Source organism: Chlamydotis macqueenii, chromosome 6 (genome assembly GCF_036417535.1).
Source record: "Chlamydotis macqueenii isolate bChlMac1 chromosome 6, bChlMac1.mat, whole genome shotgun sequence".
NCBI lineage: Eukaryota > Metazoa > Chordata > Aves > Otidiformes > Otididae > Chlamydotis > Chlamydotis macqueenii.
The window spans coordinates 23,340,149-23,360,132 of NC_141561.1; the positions used below are offsets into that span (position 1 = coordinate 23,340,149).

Below are 19,984 nucleotides of genomic sequence, written 5' to 3' on the forward strand. Positions count from 1 at the left end.
GGCATTTCATCACTGACCACACCCACTATCTGTTTTACTTTAGGTAACATACTATGGAAACAATGTTATGTTTTATCTGACATACTAATCCACACAGACAGCCCAAGCCCGCTCCTCTTGTGCCGTGCTGGGAAACACTGATTAGGACAAAATACTATATCCTACACAAGAGATATCCCTGGGTACAAACAGTCTTCAAAAGTTACATTTCTGTTCTTCTTTGTGCTTCTTAATGGCCTGAAATGTCACATATTGGGGTGTCCAAGCACATCACCTAGACATTGCTATTGATGCTGCCAGTAAAGACAGCAGTAAGCCCTTACTTGTTGACAGCTATGTTATTTGACCAGGAATGTACTTTTAAAAGTGAATCTTCTGATCATGCCTCTTCACACACACTCTCCCCGCTTTGCTCTGCATCGCACAGGAGTCTCACAGCAGGTAAACTGGTTATCCCTCGGGTATCTTACAGCAAACTGGGTCTCTCTTGAGACAGAAGTGAAGTCTGTGCTCTTAACTCCTCACGGGACCAGCCTGCAACTAGTCCGAGGTAGCCCCTCAATTACATGCTGTGGGAACATGAGATCCTCCATGCCAACCATTTGGCTCTCCAGATCTGCTCCTAGAGTCACCCCACATGCCGGTGGAGGCACAGCTGCTTTCACTGACATCTCCACATCACTTTCAGCACTCTTTTGGTCAGTTTGGCAGCAGGTAGCAGTGATTTCCCTGTTCCACTGACATTTGTTTAATCCCAGAAATATGCCATCAACACCATGGCTGTCAGGCGAGTTAAGAGGAGGGGTCAGTACTCCTCCTTTGCAAAATTCATTACTTTCCATATTTTGGAGGAGTAGTGCCTACAATGTTTTCTCACTCTTCTCCAGCTGGAGAAACAAAATGTCTCCTTCTACTCACCGTCATCCCCAGTGAGTACAGGTCACCGAGACTCAGTGAAGAGCACGCAGGCAGATTTCACCTTTTTTTTTTTCCTTAAATAGCAAATGTGAGCAGGATGGACACATTGCACCTGGAGTCACCTATGCAGGTTGAAATGTACAAATAAGGTGTGCTTGGCTTAGGTTAAATCACAATTCTATTTAAAACAGAGTGCCTGAAACTTGCTACATGTATCTACAAGTTTTTTAGGAGTTGTGCATCTTCAACGCAGCGACCCACTGAGGAGAACAACAGGCTGCACATATTTGATGTGGCAGTTGCCACAAGTCACCAGTGATAGGAGTAACAGAGCTTATCAGATTATTCTTTCTTTTAATAAAACTTGGTTTTATTCTGGAATAATTGATTAGCTTCAGTAGTTGAAAGAACAAGAGTTAAAACAGCTGAAGAGAAAACTTATTCAGGAAAGTTAACAAGCTGAGTCATAAAACACTATAGAATATATATTTTTAAAGAAGACGTGGCAAATATTTTAAGTTCATTTTCTATTTTCAGAGTATTGTAATAACTTCAAAACCCCCTGTCTATCAAGAACAGCTTAATTCGATTTTTAATTATTTTTGTTTTTAGAAAAGGGAGGTATCGTGAAGTACACACATTCAAAGCTAAACAAATACAGCCTACTAAATGTAACTAAGAGATGCAAAAATAAAATGCAATTCATTTCTTCACTGACCCATAATAATTAGGGAGCATAGGGATATTTTGGAAACCAGAACGAATTTCAGACAGGACAAGAGAACACGTTTCGGCAGGTATTTGTGCAGTAAAGAGGTTGCTTCTCTTTCACCAACACGTATACTCACTTCTCACTCACCTGTCATTGCACCTGAGCCCCAGCGTGAGCCCCTCTGTTACTAGCACCCTGCTGACTTCCCAAACAGGCAGGCTCCATTTTCTTTTGGATTCGACTTTCAACACAAGATTTGCTGGTCCTAGTCTTTTCTCAATTATGTAATGTAAAAAATAACACCAAGAACAAACACTAGCCGCACCAGGGAGACGATACAAAAGGGAATTTCAAGGGTTCCAAAGCATGTGAAGTCCTAATTTCCCTGCTTTACAATACTCTCCCTCCTCCCGCCACCATGCTCTTTAAAACATCATCAACAACCAGGTACTGAAGTCATCTGCCCTCCCTCTTTCTCCTCAGTGCAATTAAAGGCACGATGCCAACCGTTCAACAATGAGCCCTGTGGCTCTGGCTGACCCATGTCTTACTCCCTCAGAAACGAGCAACGAAGCTCAAAGGCAGCATCTCCAGGGAAGCCTCGGAGCAGGACATGACCAGCGCTCCCAGTATCTTAAACACAGAGGGGAGGGTCAGCCAGTGATAAAGTTGCCTTTTCAAAGTTTATGGCAAGCAAATTTATCACAGCGACGTGAGAGGTCTGGCACACCGAGGAGCCGCAGGTAAGAGCAGCAGCTCTCCCTGCCCTGACCCCGCTGAGTCTGTAGCAGAAACCAGGGGCACACAGGCACTTCAGAAAAAGTCAGGCTGTTTTAAACACATTAAACACACTGCAAGTAAGGGCAATTATACAGCTTGCAAAGGACAAACTTGGTTTTATTTTTGCAAACAATTCTGTTATTCTTCTGTGTTACCCAAAGAGCCTAGCTCTCCCGCATGGCTAAAGGGGTAAAAAAGTACTCACAGCAGCAGCCTTATTTCAGCAGAGCGACTTACCGATCCGGCACAGCGCAACCTCTTCCCTCACAACGCTATCTGTGTCACCCTCCACTGGCCTGAAAACCACACCTGAGAGGACACCACACAACAGCAGGCACCACCGCTCCAGCCTCCACAATTTAATAATTTCAAGGCAAAAATTAAATACTTTTTCAAAATGATTTGAACAAAAAAGCTTCAGTCTCAGAGATAACATGGTTTTTCTATGTATGTTTCCTCTCTCCAGTAAAAATAATTTACGCTGCATCATTCTTATTATCCTTACTATCATCTTTCGGTGAATGTCCATCTACAAATTCATTAACTTTTTTGAGACAAATCATTGGCATCCTAATCTTCTGATTCCCATGAAAGACTCACTTTTGAGATACAATTGCAGCTGCCCCACACTGCCAGTTACTGTATCATACACGTCTTAAAATTCTGTAATCAGCATCCACCAGGTGCCGTATCGCATTCAGCACACCACAGTCAGTCAATACAGACATCCCCAAACACACCAAGGCTGGTTTTGTCAAATGTTTTATTGAGTGTAGACATCTGGAGTACTGTAAAACATGCATTATCTGTAGATTCAAAAAGGAGCAAGCCACATTGTCCTCACTGTCAAACGTGTCAGGCTTGGCATACATGATGGAGATTAATGAAGTATCATGAGAGTAATATGGTTCCTGAAAAGCTTCTACAATTTGGAGTAGGGTCTTAATCGTTTGAAATGCAAAGCTGTTCACATTTAGTGAACTTGCATGTTCGCTGGAGGTGCCATATTTTAATTCAAAACAAACAAGAATAATTTCACTGGGGGGAGGGGAGGTTCCCTAGGTAGAAACTGTATGCTTTTTGTTTTCAGATATTCCATCCTAAATAAAAATTCATATCCTTTTTGAAGCAGCACAGTTTATTTCTGAGCAGTGAACAACATCTGATATTCATTTCTTCTTGGGTTGTTGAGGTGTATTAAATTTAAAGAAGATAATATCTCCATCTTCCACTATGTAATTTCTGCCTTGTTGTCTGTATTTTCCAGCAGCCTGGAAATAGAACAAACAAAAGAGAAATGGGTTATTTCATTAGATATTTTATAGTATTTTCAAATAGTAATTATTTAAACACATTTCGGTAAAGAAATGGTATTACTTCAGTGTCACAGTTAACAGCCACAATATTCCTCAGGTTGACATAATTTGGTTTTACATACATATAAAATACATACAAGAATAATTTAACCTCCGCAGAATTGATGGTGCTTAAATGCCATCTGCATTATACAGCGGTAAACCTGTAAACTTGGCAAGTCTAATATAAAGGACACTAAAACAACTCAATTTGGTTTTGTTTTTTTTCAGCTTTCAGGCTTTTTGTTCTAAAAAACCTGCAGATGACAAACACCAGTGGCAGGAATCTAAACCAGTATTGCTGGAAAGGGCGATGGGCAGCGGCTGGACAAGTGAGTACTATCAAAACTAAAGACGGGAACACTGCAAGTTACAACTGTACGTGCCTCCTGCTTCCAGCGGGGCTCTCTTGTCTGCTTGTGCCCAGATAATGAGGGGCTGAGAAGCACAAAATACAGGCTCAGGTTTTCTGTCAGAAATTTCCTTTAGAAGAAATTTGCTTCAGAGGCACAGGTATAAGAGCAGATAGGCTGTGAAACCAGGATACAGGAGAAGGCATATAGACCAAAGACATGAAACGGAAATTCATTATGAAAACGCTGTACTTGAGGAGAGCAGAAAATAGGCAAGGAATCTATTAAATACCAGTACTCTCTGCATTAGAATTTATTATTATATTTTTCTCTCTTTATCTCATAATTAAACCTGGTATTGTAGAGGCTACAGAGAAGCTGTGGCATTCGGACTGACAGACTGGGCGAGAGGTGGTCTGCAGATGCATTTATCTTGAAAAGTGATCTACAATATGGAAAAGTTGAGAGCTTCTGCTTTAGTTCAATAACCATTCCTGTTTTGAAGTTTTCTCTTGCAGGAGAAAGTGCTTCCATGCAAGACCTCACTGTGCCATTATTCTCAATGACACTATCACAGTGGTGGCATGCTAAGATCCCATTACAGGAAAGCTGTTAACTAATGACCTTTGTTGCAGTAGAACAGATCAGATTAATGGTACATAGTTAACTTAGGCACCTTTCTTACACAAAACCTCCTCTGTAAAGCAACGTATTTCCCCATATTGCTGTCTAGGAATTTAGAGGCTCGATAACCTTGTTGCTGTCATTCCGTATTTAAATGTTGTCACCAGTGATGCTAGCCTACAGAAAATTGCAGATAAAATAGCCTTGACAATAAATACACAGTGCAACAGTAACTGACCTTATCCCATATGACACTATCAATAAATAGGATTTTGCAAATGTTTTTATATTTCCCCTCACCTGGAAACTTGTTTAGACTATAAAAGGTTTACTTTCGAGTAGACTTAGTAGTTCTTTCCTTTGAAGATCCTAATAATGCTTAAAGTCAAGAGTAATTGGACTAATTGATGGCATAAACACTAATAAAACAGTGCTGTAAAAATCATCAGCAAGCATAAGCTGCAGGCATAGAGACATTTTACAGTCACAAACATTTATTACTCACTAGTATTTGTAGAAAAAACTGATCTCCACAAAGTAACAATTTTTATTAGCACACTACCACACACTGTCAAAGTGGCATAGACTTCTTTAATTAAATACATTTTGACACTCTAATGCAAGTTTATGTATTTTTGTTACCAGTTTAGTTAATTAAAAGTGACAGTGTTCCTTTAAATTCTCTAGAGACCATTTAATCCATTTCCATTGCTATCAGAAACACTGGTTGAAAAAATCAATACCCATTTGTGAATCTTGAGTATGTATTAAACAAGACACGTCTAACCAGTTCATTTGCACTTGAAAGCAGCCATCTGTAGAAGCCAGCTTTGCCTAAGCAGATATGATTGCTAATAATGTGATATCCCTGTAGACTACAAAGCCCACACAGAGCTATTCAGTGTCTAGTTCACAGCACTGGCATTAAATTAGTTATGCTGTACTGGTGTTAGACACACACAAAATCAAACTTAAAAATCGATCAACTTGATAACATACAAAGCAAGCTACTCCCATTACCACCGTTATTTTAGAGAACTCCTAAAAGCTCCCAAATATAATTTTGAAATTTACCAGCAATATAAAAGTAATTAGTATTGTGTATGATGTGTAACACTGTATTAAATGCAAATTAGAAAAGACTAGAGCAATATAATGCATTTTTCTAAGAGCAAGGGTGTTTTTTTCTAACCTTGATTTAAAAACGGAGTAACAAATGCAAATAAACTTGTTTTACAGATACTTCAAAACAATAAAAATTTAATCATTAAATAATTTGAACATGGAAGCTTGATGTCTAGAATCTTACATTGTGAAAAGCAAATAAAAATATGTAAGAAAAATACTTATCGATTAATGTAATAGATATTAACTGATGCAGCTTCTCAGGGAAAACACTCAGACTTGAGCATCAAAAACCGTTGCTGGCAAAATTTGAATCTTGGTTACATAAAGTGGTTTCTGACTGCAGAATATTGGATTTATTTATAGCTCTGGTTTCGCTTTACAACTACAACTCCACTTCCCTTTTCATAAGGCAGTCCACATGCCGCAACGAACCAATTATACTGGGATTTTCCCCCCCCTCCTCACTTCCTGGGGTTCAAACAAACCTATTAAAGTCCCGCTGCTCAGTATGATCTTCCTTAGTGATACCACTGAGAATAAGCTGAATTTGAAATCATAGTTTTGCATACCTTTCAAGCTATCAAATAGCAAACAATAAAAGCTGAACCTTTTAAATTCTTTAACACATTATAGTGTGTAGGAACCTTCAAATACTGAGATGGATTAAATCAAGCTAATGTGCTTTGTGATGGCAATTTTATAACACACAAATCTTCATAAAACATTAGAAATGCCAAGCAAGAAATCAAATGTGTATGAAATAAAGGGACATTTCTCTGCTTAAAGAAGGTGGAAATAATGCAATAGCCACACAAAGAACAGCTTTTCTTATGACATTTATTTGCCATGTACATGTTTACTTAATATTTAATAACTTCAAATCAGATATAATTTGTCAGGTATAAGAAGGGCACAACTTTGGGCACCCAATCAGTCTCTGCCCTCTAGTGTTGAGAAAGCAGATAAAACTCTTCTTAATAGAAGTGTCACTACAAAGAAGCATGAACTCAAGAAAAAAGTTTTGCATTAAGTATTTTCACTGCCTATTCAGTAGAGAGTAGCTGGGAAACATCATCTACTGTAATATATTTTTGTGGACTACATACAACTATAACTGACACTCTGGACAATCAAAGTAAGGCACTGCATTTTTTAATATCCGAATAAGATGTCAAAGGGAGACTGAATTAAATGCTAAAACAGTAAATTTTAAGATTCTAATTATGCCTATCAAGAGTCTAGGAGCGGAAATCACTAATCCTGAAAAAAAAGGGAGGCATTTTTATAATACAAGATTTTCTTAAGTATTTGCATCCAACATTTGTAATATCTTCACTGCAAACTCAAAATAAGATGACACATTATTAGAAGAAACAGATTTTCTGTGTTGCATTTCCTTTTAGAGGTGATTCCAAAATCTGCTATCTCATCTTAAAAACTGATTTTTCAAAACCAAGTTAATTTTAAAGCTTATTAAATTCTGAATTCTAACATGTAAATGGAAAAAAAAATAGCACAGCGTTTGGTCTCAGTAGTAGCATTTAGTCCATGAACTGTCATATCTTGGATACTGAAATAGTTGCATTCCTGTTCAGTAAGTTGGTGCATTTGAATTCTTTCCTAAGTAAAAGATGAGAACAGATTTTGGTCTATTGCTAGAGGTGACTGTTAAGATTTGCTTAGCATCAACAACTTCTTCCCAGTGAAAAACAGACTTGAAATGGAAAAATGGCACAATACAGAGGAAGGGAGAAGAAAAAGATGGGGATCTCACCTTGACAGCAGCTTCTGAACCTCCTTCTTTAAAATCTTCATATTTCATTACTTCAGCCATAATGAATCCCTTTTCAAAATCTGTGTGAATCTTCCCTGCTGCCTGAGGAGCCTTCGTCCCCTTCTGTCAAAGGAAAGACCAGAAGTAAATTAATTGCATTTAAGAAGATTGATTGCAGGAAAGAGGCTTCTCTTTTTTGATATGCTTTCAGGATCTGCTGAAACTTTGTTTCAAATCAGTTAAAATGTCATGCATACAGCTGGGTAATTCCCAATATTGGGACACACAGACAGATAGATGCCTTTGCCACAGATAAACCAAGCGATATTAAAGAAGGGCGGCTTTGTTTTTCCTAATAGGTATCAACTGCAGTATTGATTTTAGAAGCTACAATTGTGTTTTGTTGTGTGATTCACTTCGATCCCTAGCTCTCCACACAGAAAGTGAGGAAAATAAAGATTTTTAAAATAACTTTAAAATCTGAATTACTTGAGACTTTTACTTAGGTCCAAATAATTTCAATTAAATGATAACATTCATTGGAAAACCACATTTGTAATAAAAAATTATTTATGGATCTCAAGCTAGTAGCTTATTTTTATTTCAGAATAATTTTAGGAAGTCTAATATAGAATAAATATTCTTACCAAAATGCCAACAACTGAATCACTAAAAAATATTTAAAAAAAAAAATCACAGGCAACTATTATAAGATAATTTAAGTTTATGGAATAGAGGAGAATGCATTATAACTGCATGCTTTAAATTACAAGGACATACATTCTGTGCACACACAACCATGGAGAGAAATTTGAGAAATAATGGTGACCTAAAGGCTGCTTAATAAAGCATGTTAAAGTGCTAAGGAGTCTGACAGTGTAAAGCACAGTTTTTACAATAAAAGATGTATTGGGTTAATATGGCTACTCACTGATGCTTACCTGACTAAATATCTTTGCACATTAAATCAAAGATACTTACAATCAGTCTTAAGACAAACCAGCTTTCAAATTTGTAATAAAGAGCAGGCATTTCTCCTACTGAAAACAGCGGAGTTTCAGAATGTGCTTTTAAAAGCTAAGGCAAGAATCAGAACAACAAAACTTCTGCTTTTATACTATTTTGGTAGCTATTTCAGGGACTTTAGCTAGCAGTTACCATGTGAAAGAAGATAAGATGAAAAGGCGTAAAAAATAAATGTAATTTTACGAAAATAAGTTTAACATGCTAAAACATATACACAAATATCTGCAGCAGTATTAATAAAAATATAAATTTACTGAAAATTATGTTGATTAAAAAAAATTAATTCACTTGAATGAAATTAAATACAGCACTGAAATTCGCTGCACAGCACTAAATACACTGATACAAAAAAATAACAGCTCAATGACAGATTTGCACCTCCAAAAGTTGACATTTTTGTAATTTTTAAGACAGTTTGTGACTATGTGCATTTCAAGATATTTTTCAATACTAATTTTTACATTATAACATAATTTACATTCAAAGGCAAACCACTACAGCTCAGCTCTTACTGTCCTCTGGGAATAAATTAGTTGATCTCTATGGCTATAATCATTCTACACCAATATTTAAAATTCATAATACAATTTTAGGCATTACACAAGTTCCTGGATAAACACATAAACCTACTAAAAATAAACCAGCTCTAAATATTAAAGTCAGTGAAAGACATGAATTACTGCGCACTGATTTTAGGTTTTTGAGCCCAACTGTGTGTCCATGAGGAATATAATGATGTTATATTGCTTTTATTGCTGAAAATGTAATCCGAGCAAAGCAAAGGAGGAATGAACCACCCGCAACCCAAACAAACTTAGTGAATACAAAATGAAAAGCAACATCAATTTCACTGCAGACAAACCCAGTCACACAGATTAAGCAAGCACAATACTGGTACGTCTTATCTCTGACCACAGGAGGAGGGTAGACAGATTCTACAGGATGAAGAAATTCAGACTATGTAATAGGCAGAATCAATTGTTACCTGCCTCAATCAATGCAGCTCCACTTTCACTGTTCAGCAGCTCACAAATAATTAAAGTTATCCTGGACAAAAACCTCATCTGTAATGACTAGCTAACCGCCACCATGACAAACTTCAAAGTCAGTGATATCAATCTGAATTCAATAGTGTGGAACTGGATATAGCTGATGAATAAGTATGAATCTTACCCTGATGGTCCATGCACGCACTTCATCTGGGCCTGCGGTGAAAAAGTATTCTAGTTGGAGTGCTGCATATCCAGCCTTAATGATCTTTGCTAAAGCGCTGAAAAAAAAGTGAATCCAATTCATTCCACACATACACATAAAACAGCTAAATGCTCTAAGTAACCAATTTACATGGAAAGGTATCACGTATTTTGAAGACATTGGGTCTACTTTTACACACAGCAATAATCGCAGTAGCCTTGTTCCTTGAACTCTCTTCAGAAGAACTACTTTTTTACTGCAGCATCACAAAGACAGTATTTTGATTTGTTTATTTGGCAGGATACAGAAATATCAGATAAATTTAAATCACTGTATCAGACAGCACTTTTGGTCTCATGCAATTTTCAGGACTCCAGTCATGAAAGCATAACTGTTTGACTGAAATTCAATATTGAAACAATTTATTATAGTTCTTCAGAAAAATTATGGCAAAATTTTCTCCACCGTCCCTATTCCCCATGGATGACGAAACAGTTTTGGAGATCATTCCTTCTCAAAAATATACATAACCAATACCTATGTTATAATTAAAACACTGTACAGAGATGACAGATGACAGTTAAAAACTTAATTTAAAATAAATCTTTTCACTCTGTCTCATGGTAAAGAAAGGAGAAGATTCTCTCTTTATAATGGTAATTACTCTGTCATTTATTATTCTATCAGCGCAAGCAATTAAATTACTGCAAGGAAATAGTTGATAATAAAGTGTAGGGAAAATGAATGCTAATTAACCTTTGTGTCATGTTCTCTTCCAGATACTTCTGTTTCTCCTCAGCACTCATATCTTGCAACTTGAGTTCCAAGGCCCCACTAAAAGGAATGACCAAAGCACCCGGGTCATGCTTGTCCACCCACTCTTTAATTTTTATCAACCTGTAGACAACAAAGGGCACAACATTATCTTGTAGTGCATGCATGGCTGTACCACATTCATTATTATCAAGTAGCACATACATATTCATAAGAATTGCACGGTTTTATGATGCCATCTTTTTGTGTATTGCTTTCCAAGGTCAAGGCATTAACAGGCAGCAATTGCTTCAGGTGTACTCCATTAACATTTCACTGTTTCTTGGTTTCTGTTTGGCATTTAAATCTATCAGAAATAGGCTTAATTTGAGACAATAACTAGGTTTTTGGTTGAGGTTAAACACTTGCAATCTAAAATGCTAACCAAATAAAACTTTGTAGATGTGTGGACATAGGTTTTTCTGAGACTTCCAAGAGTGATATTTATCAAATGCAGTAAGACTGAGGGTCTTCAGTTTGTTTTGGTTTGGGTTTTTTTGTTGTTTTTTTTTTTTTGCTAGGGCAGCTGATATTAGCAGACAGAAAAGAACACTATGCTCTATAAATTCCTAGATAGCACGCAGCACCCTGCTTTTCCTGGCTATTGATCCTGGAGCACACCATAGCCAACGAGTACAGGGCTGTGTTGCTACTAGTTTCTCCCACCTTTCTACTCTCTCCTAAGGACAAAGCTTCTAGATATTATACTATTATTTTTAAATAAAGAATCAAATTTCCTATTTCTCTTCATCTTCAGTAACTAGCAGCATCAGCAACAGTTTGCTGTACATCTAGTTTTTTTTTTTAGTTGAACGAAACTACAAATCTAGAGCTACGCATTTATGGTGCTAGCTTGTGAATGTTCAATATCCTATTAAAAATTAAGAAAATCTTTGCAGCAATAGCTGACGTTTAAACAATCTTTAAACACAGGCATTGCATTAATGACTGCAAATACTGTTTATTTTAAATTTAAGAGAGACATTAGTGAATTACCTGTAAGGAGTTCAATGTAATTTATAGGGCACTGTTTCTGTACAGGTGGTGAATGGTCAGAATGACAACTCCGCATGCTCAGAAAAAAAACTCAAGAGGCACGGGAATGTCTTGTGTACTCTAAGACCCAAAGTACAAAATACAGTACTTCGGGTGCCAGAGATGTTTCAGACCTGAAGCACCCACCATACAGCACAAGGTTTTATGCTTGCTGAGTTCTTTTCCTTAGTCCTGCTAATCTCAAAGATTTAGACTGAGGTTTTAACTGCTATTATACTAACGTGCTTTGAAACTGTGGCCTGCAAACCTTTAAATAATCAATGCAAATGTCACTTCAGAAAAAAAAAATGAACCAAACCACAAGTTCATCAACACACATTTGTTAAAGAAAATAGCAGGGGATCAGAGCTATTATGAGATTAAGTGCATGGCCCACTGAGTAGGGTTTCAGACAGGACAAAGAATATAAAAGTTCACTGAACAGTTTTCACACATTTGTTATATAAGGCTGGCCTTCTATCATTTACTTATGTAAATATCCCATCAGTGGTTTTCAATCCTCATTACACTAATCTTTTTTTTACTCCAGTTACCCAATGAAAATACAGTCTGGTATCCAGGACTGATCCTGAAACACTATTGCCTTCAGAAACGCCTGAACGGAAAATCATAATTAAGGTGCATTTCTGAATGTGACATTTAACAGCACTCCTAAAATTGACATTTGTACTTAACTTATTTATTTTGGCTAACAAACTGCCTATCAACATTCAGAGCTTATAAATGCCAACCTTTTACAGAAAATTTATCTAGAAATGGATCTGCTATTCCTAAGTGTATTTCAACATCTGTGCTTTTTTTTTTTTAAATAAGGTATCTAACACTAGTCTCTAAGCTAATTAAATAACGCAGCAAGTGAAAGACACAATGAAACATGCAAACTTAAAAAAAGTGAAGTGAGCATTAAAGTAATGTCAAAAATTGGATTCAAATTCTGTTTGGTAAATATGGTCATCGTAACTAATAAACTACAAACTACTGTGGAACAACAAGAAATAATTACTTTGGCTAAAACACCAATTCAGAATAATAAATAGTCTTAGACTGTCATTTTAACAGCTTTTCTATTGAGTCCTTAGAGGGATTATTTGCATTCCTCAGGTATTCTATTGTACAATTCAGATGAATAAAGACTTACAAATCATTCCTCTACCGCCAGTGCGAGACTTTGATCCAGTGAATACACCATTGTACCTTAACTATAATTGGCAAAAAACCTGACAGTGTAGAGCATCACAAGCTTAATAACAAAGGAGAATATCTCAAAGTGTTGACAGATGATCTTCATAATGCAGGAGCAGAGCTGGTACATTTTAGCAATAAATGAGCACTGAGGTCTAAAGGTCTCTGAAGTGACTGACATCAGACCTGCTACAGCCTCACTAAAAGAACAAGGTACTGCATCCCACTCTGTACAGACAGTTGGGTTCTTGCCTGAGTCTTTCACTTTTGTGACTTTCAATGTCACAGGAATTACTAAAGAGTACCAAGGAATTCCCCTAATGGTGACCAAAATACAGAAAAAGGTAAATACTCAAATATAAACACCGATATATTTCTAAATGAAACTGTCCTCAAAGCACAAAACACTTGACTTACAATCAATAAAGTAATAGTGCAAGTTTGCCTTCCTGTTAGGGATAACCAAGCGTGCTAAACAGAACAAAATTCTCTTTAACAAATGGTAACAATTAATGTCAAAGGCTGTTTTACTTGAGCACATATTTTTTCAAAGGAAAGGACAGCATTAGTACACTCACTGGGGCCTTTGTTAAGGTAAGCAAATCCTGGAGTCTCTCTCCAATATTTCATGCTACACTTGATAATGAATGATGAAGGGTATTGGATTTTAGGTTGAGAGAAAAGACTATTGGTAAAATCTCAGTTAAAAAAAAACCCCAAAAAACAAACCACACTAAAATGTAACAAAATGAAAAGTAAAAAAAAAAAAAAACCAAAACCACATCAGTAGAATTGGCAGAACCAATGACCATGATTAACAGCTGAAACTACTTTAAAAAATGAAAAAGTGCTCAAGATGAAGACCATTCTTGACAAAGCAAACTGAAAATGATGTGAAAACAAACTACACACTAAAAGCAATTAAAAATATCCTCTTTCCTAATTAGATTTCTAAAAATGCCATTATTAGCAGAGTTAAAACTAAATTCTGATTATAAAACATAGAGCAGAAAAAAGAAAGGCCTATTATTCTAGCACTACTCGGTAATAACAGCGAGGGGTCTTGCAGAGCATTTCTGGGCATCCAACAGCCTTCCCCTACTGAGGTGGCTTGGTTCTTGGGTCTGTGGAGAGCAGGAGTGTGCCAACAGCAACTGCAAAGGGTTCCTGAAATGAAATTTTATTCTATGCACCACAAATGGACAAAACATCCTTTCTGGAAAAAAATAGAGACCCAAGAGACAATAAGACCACCATTCATTCTGTGGTAGCAAAAATAAAATCTTAACTAAAAGTTGAATTGAAAGCTCAGTTAAAAGACAACTGTGTAAAAACCTGACACAAAAACAAAACCAGATCTGAACAAGTGAAGGCAGCACTCAAAATTCTGACCAGGGAAAACAGCCAAAAGGAATTAAAATGCTCACTTCTACCTAACATTGTTACTGTTGATTGATAAGACTAAAGCATGTCAGCGTATCTATTACTAACTTGGAAAAAGCTAAGATGACCAAGATGTTTTCTTGCCACTATTAGATTCCAGTAGCAGCAATAGATGCCTTGACAAAGGCACCAATTAGGGGCATTCCAGTTTTTAATTTTGCATCAGCCTGACAAGGAGAAAGAAGCCAGTGACTTCACATGCAAAAGGATCAGGACAACTACTAGAGTTAACTCCTGATATTAAATCAAGATGCTGAACAGACCTTGAAGAAAGGCTTAAAAATTAGGGCACTCACTGAGAATGCCAAAGGCAAAAAGCACCAGAAAGGGGAGCTCTGCAGAAGGGAGTGCCTTCACTTTAAAATGGTGATGGTTCCTGAGACAGAAGAAACCAAAACCTGCAGACAACCAAAATAAAGAGGTGCAGAAGTTGCAGAATGTACATTAACTACAAATCGATATTTGACCGAGTTTCACATGAGAGATCCAGCTGGGAACAGAGACAGAGTTCAGATGGAAATCAGAAGTAGTGATGGAAAAGGGAATCTGCAGAGAGAACTTAAGCTCAGTGGACACCTGCAAGCCAAGATGATCTGAAAAACTGACCCCTGAGAAGAAAGGTGATTTGTGAAACTATGCTTTTGTACAAGCAAGAGCAAAAAAAACCCACCACCCATCTAAGTCATGGAAGAGAAACAATTGTTTTTCTGTTCTACACTTGAACTTTGAGTGGAAATCGGCAGAATCAAAACAGCATTGCAGGGAAAAAGAAAATACCAGGCAGCACCACAAGGAGGAAAGAAACACGTGTAAGATAATGAGATGAGATCAAAACAAGTGATCAAAACATACAAAAGACGGAAAAAAAAAATCTACAGATAGGAGTGAGAACAAGAGGACCTAGCAATTCCAACAGGCTGTTCTTGTTGGCAGTTCTGAGCAACCCCGGATTTTTAAAGCCTCCCAAACGCAATCTGTTCAGTGCTTTGTTCCCCACTGTAGAAGTTTTCCGTACATACAGCCTAAGCCACCTTTATTTCAATTTAAATGCATTTGGTTCACTGAGCCTATACACTATGGACTGTGAATACACACTCCCTATTTCTTTACAGCAGTGTTTTACAAACTTAAAAACTGAGGTCTTTCCTTTTTATTTTGAGCTTTCCTTGGAAGCCATGTATTACTTAAAACTTTGAACCTTTTTCTGGACTCCCTCCAATCGGTCTAAAAGTTCCTGGAAGCACGCAGCACCCACCGAACACTCCTCAGAGCTCTCTCTCAAAAATAACATTTTATAAGCATTAAAAATAGCCAGATGATTAACTCTCACATTTTTCAGGTGATTCTCCTGTTTATAAAATACTGTATAGCACTCGCTTTTTTTGTGAGAGCACTGCAACATTCTCTCGTGCTCAGTTTACAACGTGTTGTATATCCCTGCTTTACTAGCTGCTCCTAATACGATATTTGCATAGTTGATTATTCCTGCATAAAATCCTTCTCAGAAGTTGCACCCTAGGTCTTTTTTCCCTAATAATTTCTTCAATTTCTTGAGATGCTTCTAACTTCTAATTTTGTTCTATACATACCTGGACATCTCCTAGTTTGGAGTCATCTACAGATTTAACAAGAACGCTTATCATCCAGCTCATTAATGGAAATACATAACAGTATTCAACCAGCAGACATGTCTGCAGCTCTCATAATGAGATATTCTTCCATTTGGAAAGTGAACCACTGGTAACTATGGTCTGTATATTATCTTCCAACCAGTCTTGCACACTCAACTTCCAGTAGTTTCCATCTAGCCAATATTTCCTATCTTGCTTATGAGAATGTTGTAAGGCACTGAAACCTTTAAAGGCTTAAGAAAAATTCCAATAAGTATATTTTTTTCACTATATGCAAGACTTAAATTTATCACAAACAAAATATCAGAGTCATCTGACAGTTTAGACAAGTAATAGCCAACATGGCTATTACTATAGACAATTGGCTAGCTTCTAGGTGATTAAAAAAAAACTGAACTGTTCCAACATTTTTCTTTAAATTAAAGGAAAACTCATTGATTTAAAAAATGTCGGGAGGGGGTGGGGTGGGGTTCTCCCCTCTTTGTGGCTTTCTTTTTTTTTTTGTCTTTTGAAGCCTCACCTATTATCCACCTTTTTTTTTTTTTTTTTGCCAGGTCCCAAAACATTCTACTATGACTACTACTAGGTTTAGTTGATTTGGTGGGATGGGAGAGGAAGATGTAATTTACCTAAGCATCAGTACTGCGCAACACAATTCACAGGCGATGTCCTTCCCTTCTGCTCTGTTAGCATGCACAGACTCCACAAAGATCAGGTCCACTGTTCTCAGTGCTGTACATATATGTAGATGTATATGTATTTTTATATAAATAAGAAACATTCACAGCCTCAGAAGCTTTAATTCCAAATTTATATAAGGAACAAAGAATGGAATGGTGAAAGTAATTTATACAGTAATTGTGTACCACAAAATAGCTCAGTGGAAGAAGTTCAGAACAGGAATCTTCCATAACAGATTAATATGCTGTAACTGTTCTTGCTACCTGCTTTTCTTTTTAGGGTATTCCCCCCACCCTCCCTCCCCCCAACTTGCAAATACTTTCTCATAACACTTCAGAACAAAAGCACTGCCTCCACACACGGGGCTGCTCCCTGGCCAGGAGACTCCTCTCGGCCCCTCAGGACAAGCGCTTCAGGAACTCAGAACTTCATTTATCCTGCGCATCCTGAATGCTTTAAGTTCCTGCATACCTTCCTAGAGTCCAACGTCCATATCCCCTCCAGTATTAGTCACTGCATCCACATAAACCTTACAAGAGACCACCGTGGAGAACCTATCTCACACATTACACATCACTCACACCTCCAACACAGATTGACTTAGGCCTTGAAACACGCAGTGGAATAGTCCTTGAAATTCTCTACCACAACATTTTTGGGGACGTGCAACATATCCCACGATCTCAGGAATCTTAAAACAGAATAGGTATATAAAGTCCTTCATTCTACTAGGTTTGGATTTCACACTTCCTAAATTCATCATAATTTCAAGATGAATACAGATGTTACCCTATCAAGAAAAGAAGAATAGAAGTTCCTGATCAACGCTGTCATTTGTCATTTATTATAGACAGGTTTATAACTTTCCTTACATTGTCCTTTGAAACGTAAGTAATTCCAGGCTCTCTATCTCATGTGTGTCAATGCAAGTTTTTCCAGGGCCTTATTCTCTATCATGGCCATTATCTTAAATCCTCTAGAATTCCGCAAAATCACTTGTTAGATGGGGTGACCACTATTGGACCTATTTTAGTTCATGTTGCATCCCAGTTTCTAAAGAAACATTTTCATAATCTGGACATTAGCTTCCCATCCCATTCCTTATCCATCCAGATGTTACATTTGCTTTTCTGCTAGCAGCTGCACGTGGAGCAGGGACCCCACCAGCACTCCCTGCAAGCATACTCAGGCTGTTCACCAATAAAAACAATCTGGCAAAAAAGCAGTTTTGGGAGAGGAATAATTTATTTCTTTCATACCTCCCTCTCCATCCCTTTCTTTCAAGCTGGACCAATTAACTTTCCCCACGTATCCTTACAACTGGCTGTGCCAGTATAACTGAAGGGTGGTGCAGGAACAGGTGAAGACTGTTAAGGATAGGAGTGCCTTAAGTTAGCCTACTACCCTAAAAAGAGGCAATGCCGTACAGACAAGTTCAATCAGGAATTTTGGTGTTTATTATTGGAGAACACTTGAATATGGCACGACTCCTGAGTAAAAATTATCCCACATGAGATCACTTAATCGATTCTTCAAGGCAGAACATGATACTAGGTGACAGGGGAAAAAAAAAATCAAGGCAATATTCTGGAAATTCATACGAAAGCACTTCACCCTCTCAAGACACAATTCTGTTAAACAACTGTGTAATGTAATATGGTAGCAGTACACAGTTCTCAATTTATCGGGTCTAGAGAGCTACCTGGAGATATTAGCCGTTTAGTGGTATGTTAAAAACACATAAGGACATAACACTTCACTTACAACTTCATACTACTGACCACTTTTGGAACATATTTCATACAAAGATTTGTCTTAAATTACATGAAACTTCTTTAGTGTTTTGGGTTTGCAAGATGCTGGAACTGTGAAAGAAATAATAGCAGAGAACATGATACTACCTGTAAATGGAGTACAGACAGCAGTCAATGGACGAAATACTTTTAAAACAAGGAGGAATAAAGAACGCATAATAGAAAAATCAAGTTGATAACCTACAACCAAGTTTGAATTTTAAAAATAGCAAGATGGTAGAAAGACAGCAAGAAAGGTAAAATAATCTAAAATTACTTTTTCTGCTAATCTATATAGAGCTGTGAGTAAGAACAGATTTTTCAGTAACTTATATAGCGAATTCCACCGAACAAAAGGTCAGTCAAGGTAACCCTATTTTAAACATCTGTAAGAAGTATCACTCATGAAGAGCAAAGATCTTGAAATCCATTTTTAAAACATTAATTTCTAATCTAATTTTCAAGACTTCAGTAATATCTCTTTATCCAAATTATGGTCCCTATTAAAGAGATCAAAACCAATTACAACTTAAACAATGAAAATGATACTGCACTTCTGCAGTGAAAGGCTTACACTCTCTAGTTTCTTTGGTCTGCCAATTCAGAAAATTAATTGGTCTCAACTCAAATAAGAGGAAAGAAGAAAAAGAAAAAAAAAAACAAAACAAAAACAAACCCAAAACCCCAACATGACTGTTGCTGTCAGGAAGGACCAAGCTCAGTCAAGACTGAGCTACTGATGGAACTGCGTAACAACGCTGACTGCAACAAATCGTGCACACCACATTTCATAGTTACAGGCATAACAGGCTCCACTTGCAGCACATATACTTGGGAGAGAAAAGACACCTTTGGAAAGGCACATCTGGTCGTTCTTTCTGCTATCATTTACAAAATGTAGAGTTTTGAAAGGTTATTTTGAAATTATAACAAAATAATTTAACAAATGCTCTTTCATAAACTATAGCAGAAGGAGCAAATCTCAGTCACAAGACTTATGTGCAAAATGATGATGACTGAGCGACTACTACAGATCAGTAGAAAGAATCCCTAATTCCATAGTCAGGTTTACATTATGGCATGATAATTTTAACTTTTGTATCTGGACAAAGCTTCTTATGTCACACAGAAAACTGTATTCTTAAGGGTCTTGTACAAAAAAAAAGTAAGACAATTCATATCAACGCTATCGCAACAGAGTCTCAAATATATAATCCCACAAAAAGGAATTATAAGCCATGCAGAAAGAGACTATTTGATAAAAGAACATGTGATGCCTTAAGAAGAGACACTTTACACGAGATGCACAACGGACACCACCATTTAAAATTTACATTCTTCAACTCTTTTATGTACTCTGGGCACATAAGCGAACACAAGGCCATACTCCCAACAAAAATTAGGATCTACATAAAACTCCTGTGTAATGAAATAACATTTGAAATAAGACATTATAGAGAGACACTGGGAATATTCCACTAGTGCTAATTAAAAATCTGCAATGAGTAACACAATGTAGAC

At 37.0% G+C, this 19,984-nt stretch overlaps 1 protein-coding gene across 1 annotated transcript in view; it reads right to left on the reverse strand.

Annotated features, from left to right (window-relative positions):
* Positions 1-3,156: 3,156 nt before the first annotated feature.
* OLA1 (Obg like ATPase 1) overlaps positions 3,157-19,984 on the reverse strand; it is a 98,200-nt gene continuing 81,372 nt past the window's right edge. Inside the window, exons 8-11 of the mRNA XM_086751166.1 lie at positions 10,621-10,761; positions 9,844-9,940; positions 7,645-7,767; positions 3,157-3,681 (exon numbers count right to left, since the gene is read on the reverse strand). Coding sequence (XP_086607292.1) covers positions 3,580-3,681; positions 7,645-7,767; positions 9,844-9,940; positions 10,621-10,761 — 463 coding nt within the window. The 3' untranslated portion in view covers positions 3,157-3,579. The remainder of the gene's footprint in view (positions 3,682-7,644; positions 7,768-9,843; positions 9,941-10,620; positions 10,762-19,984) is intronic.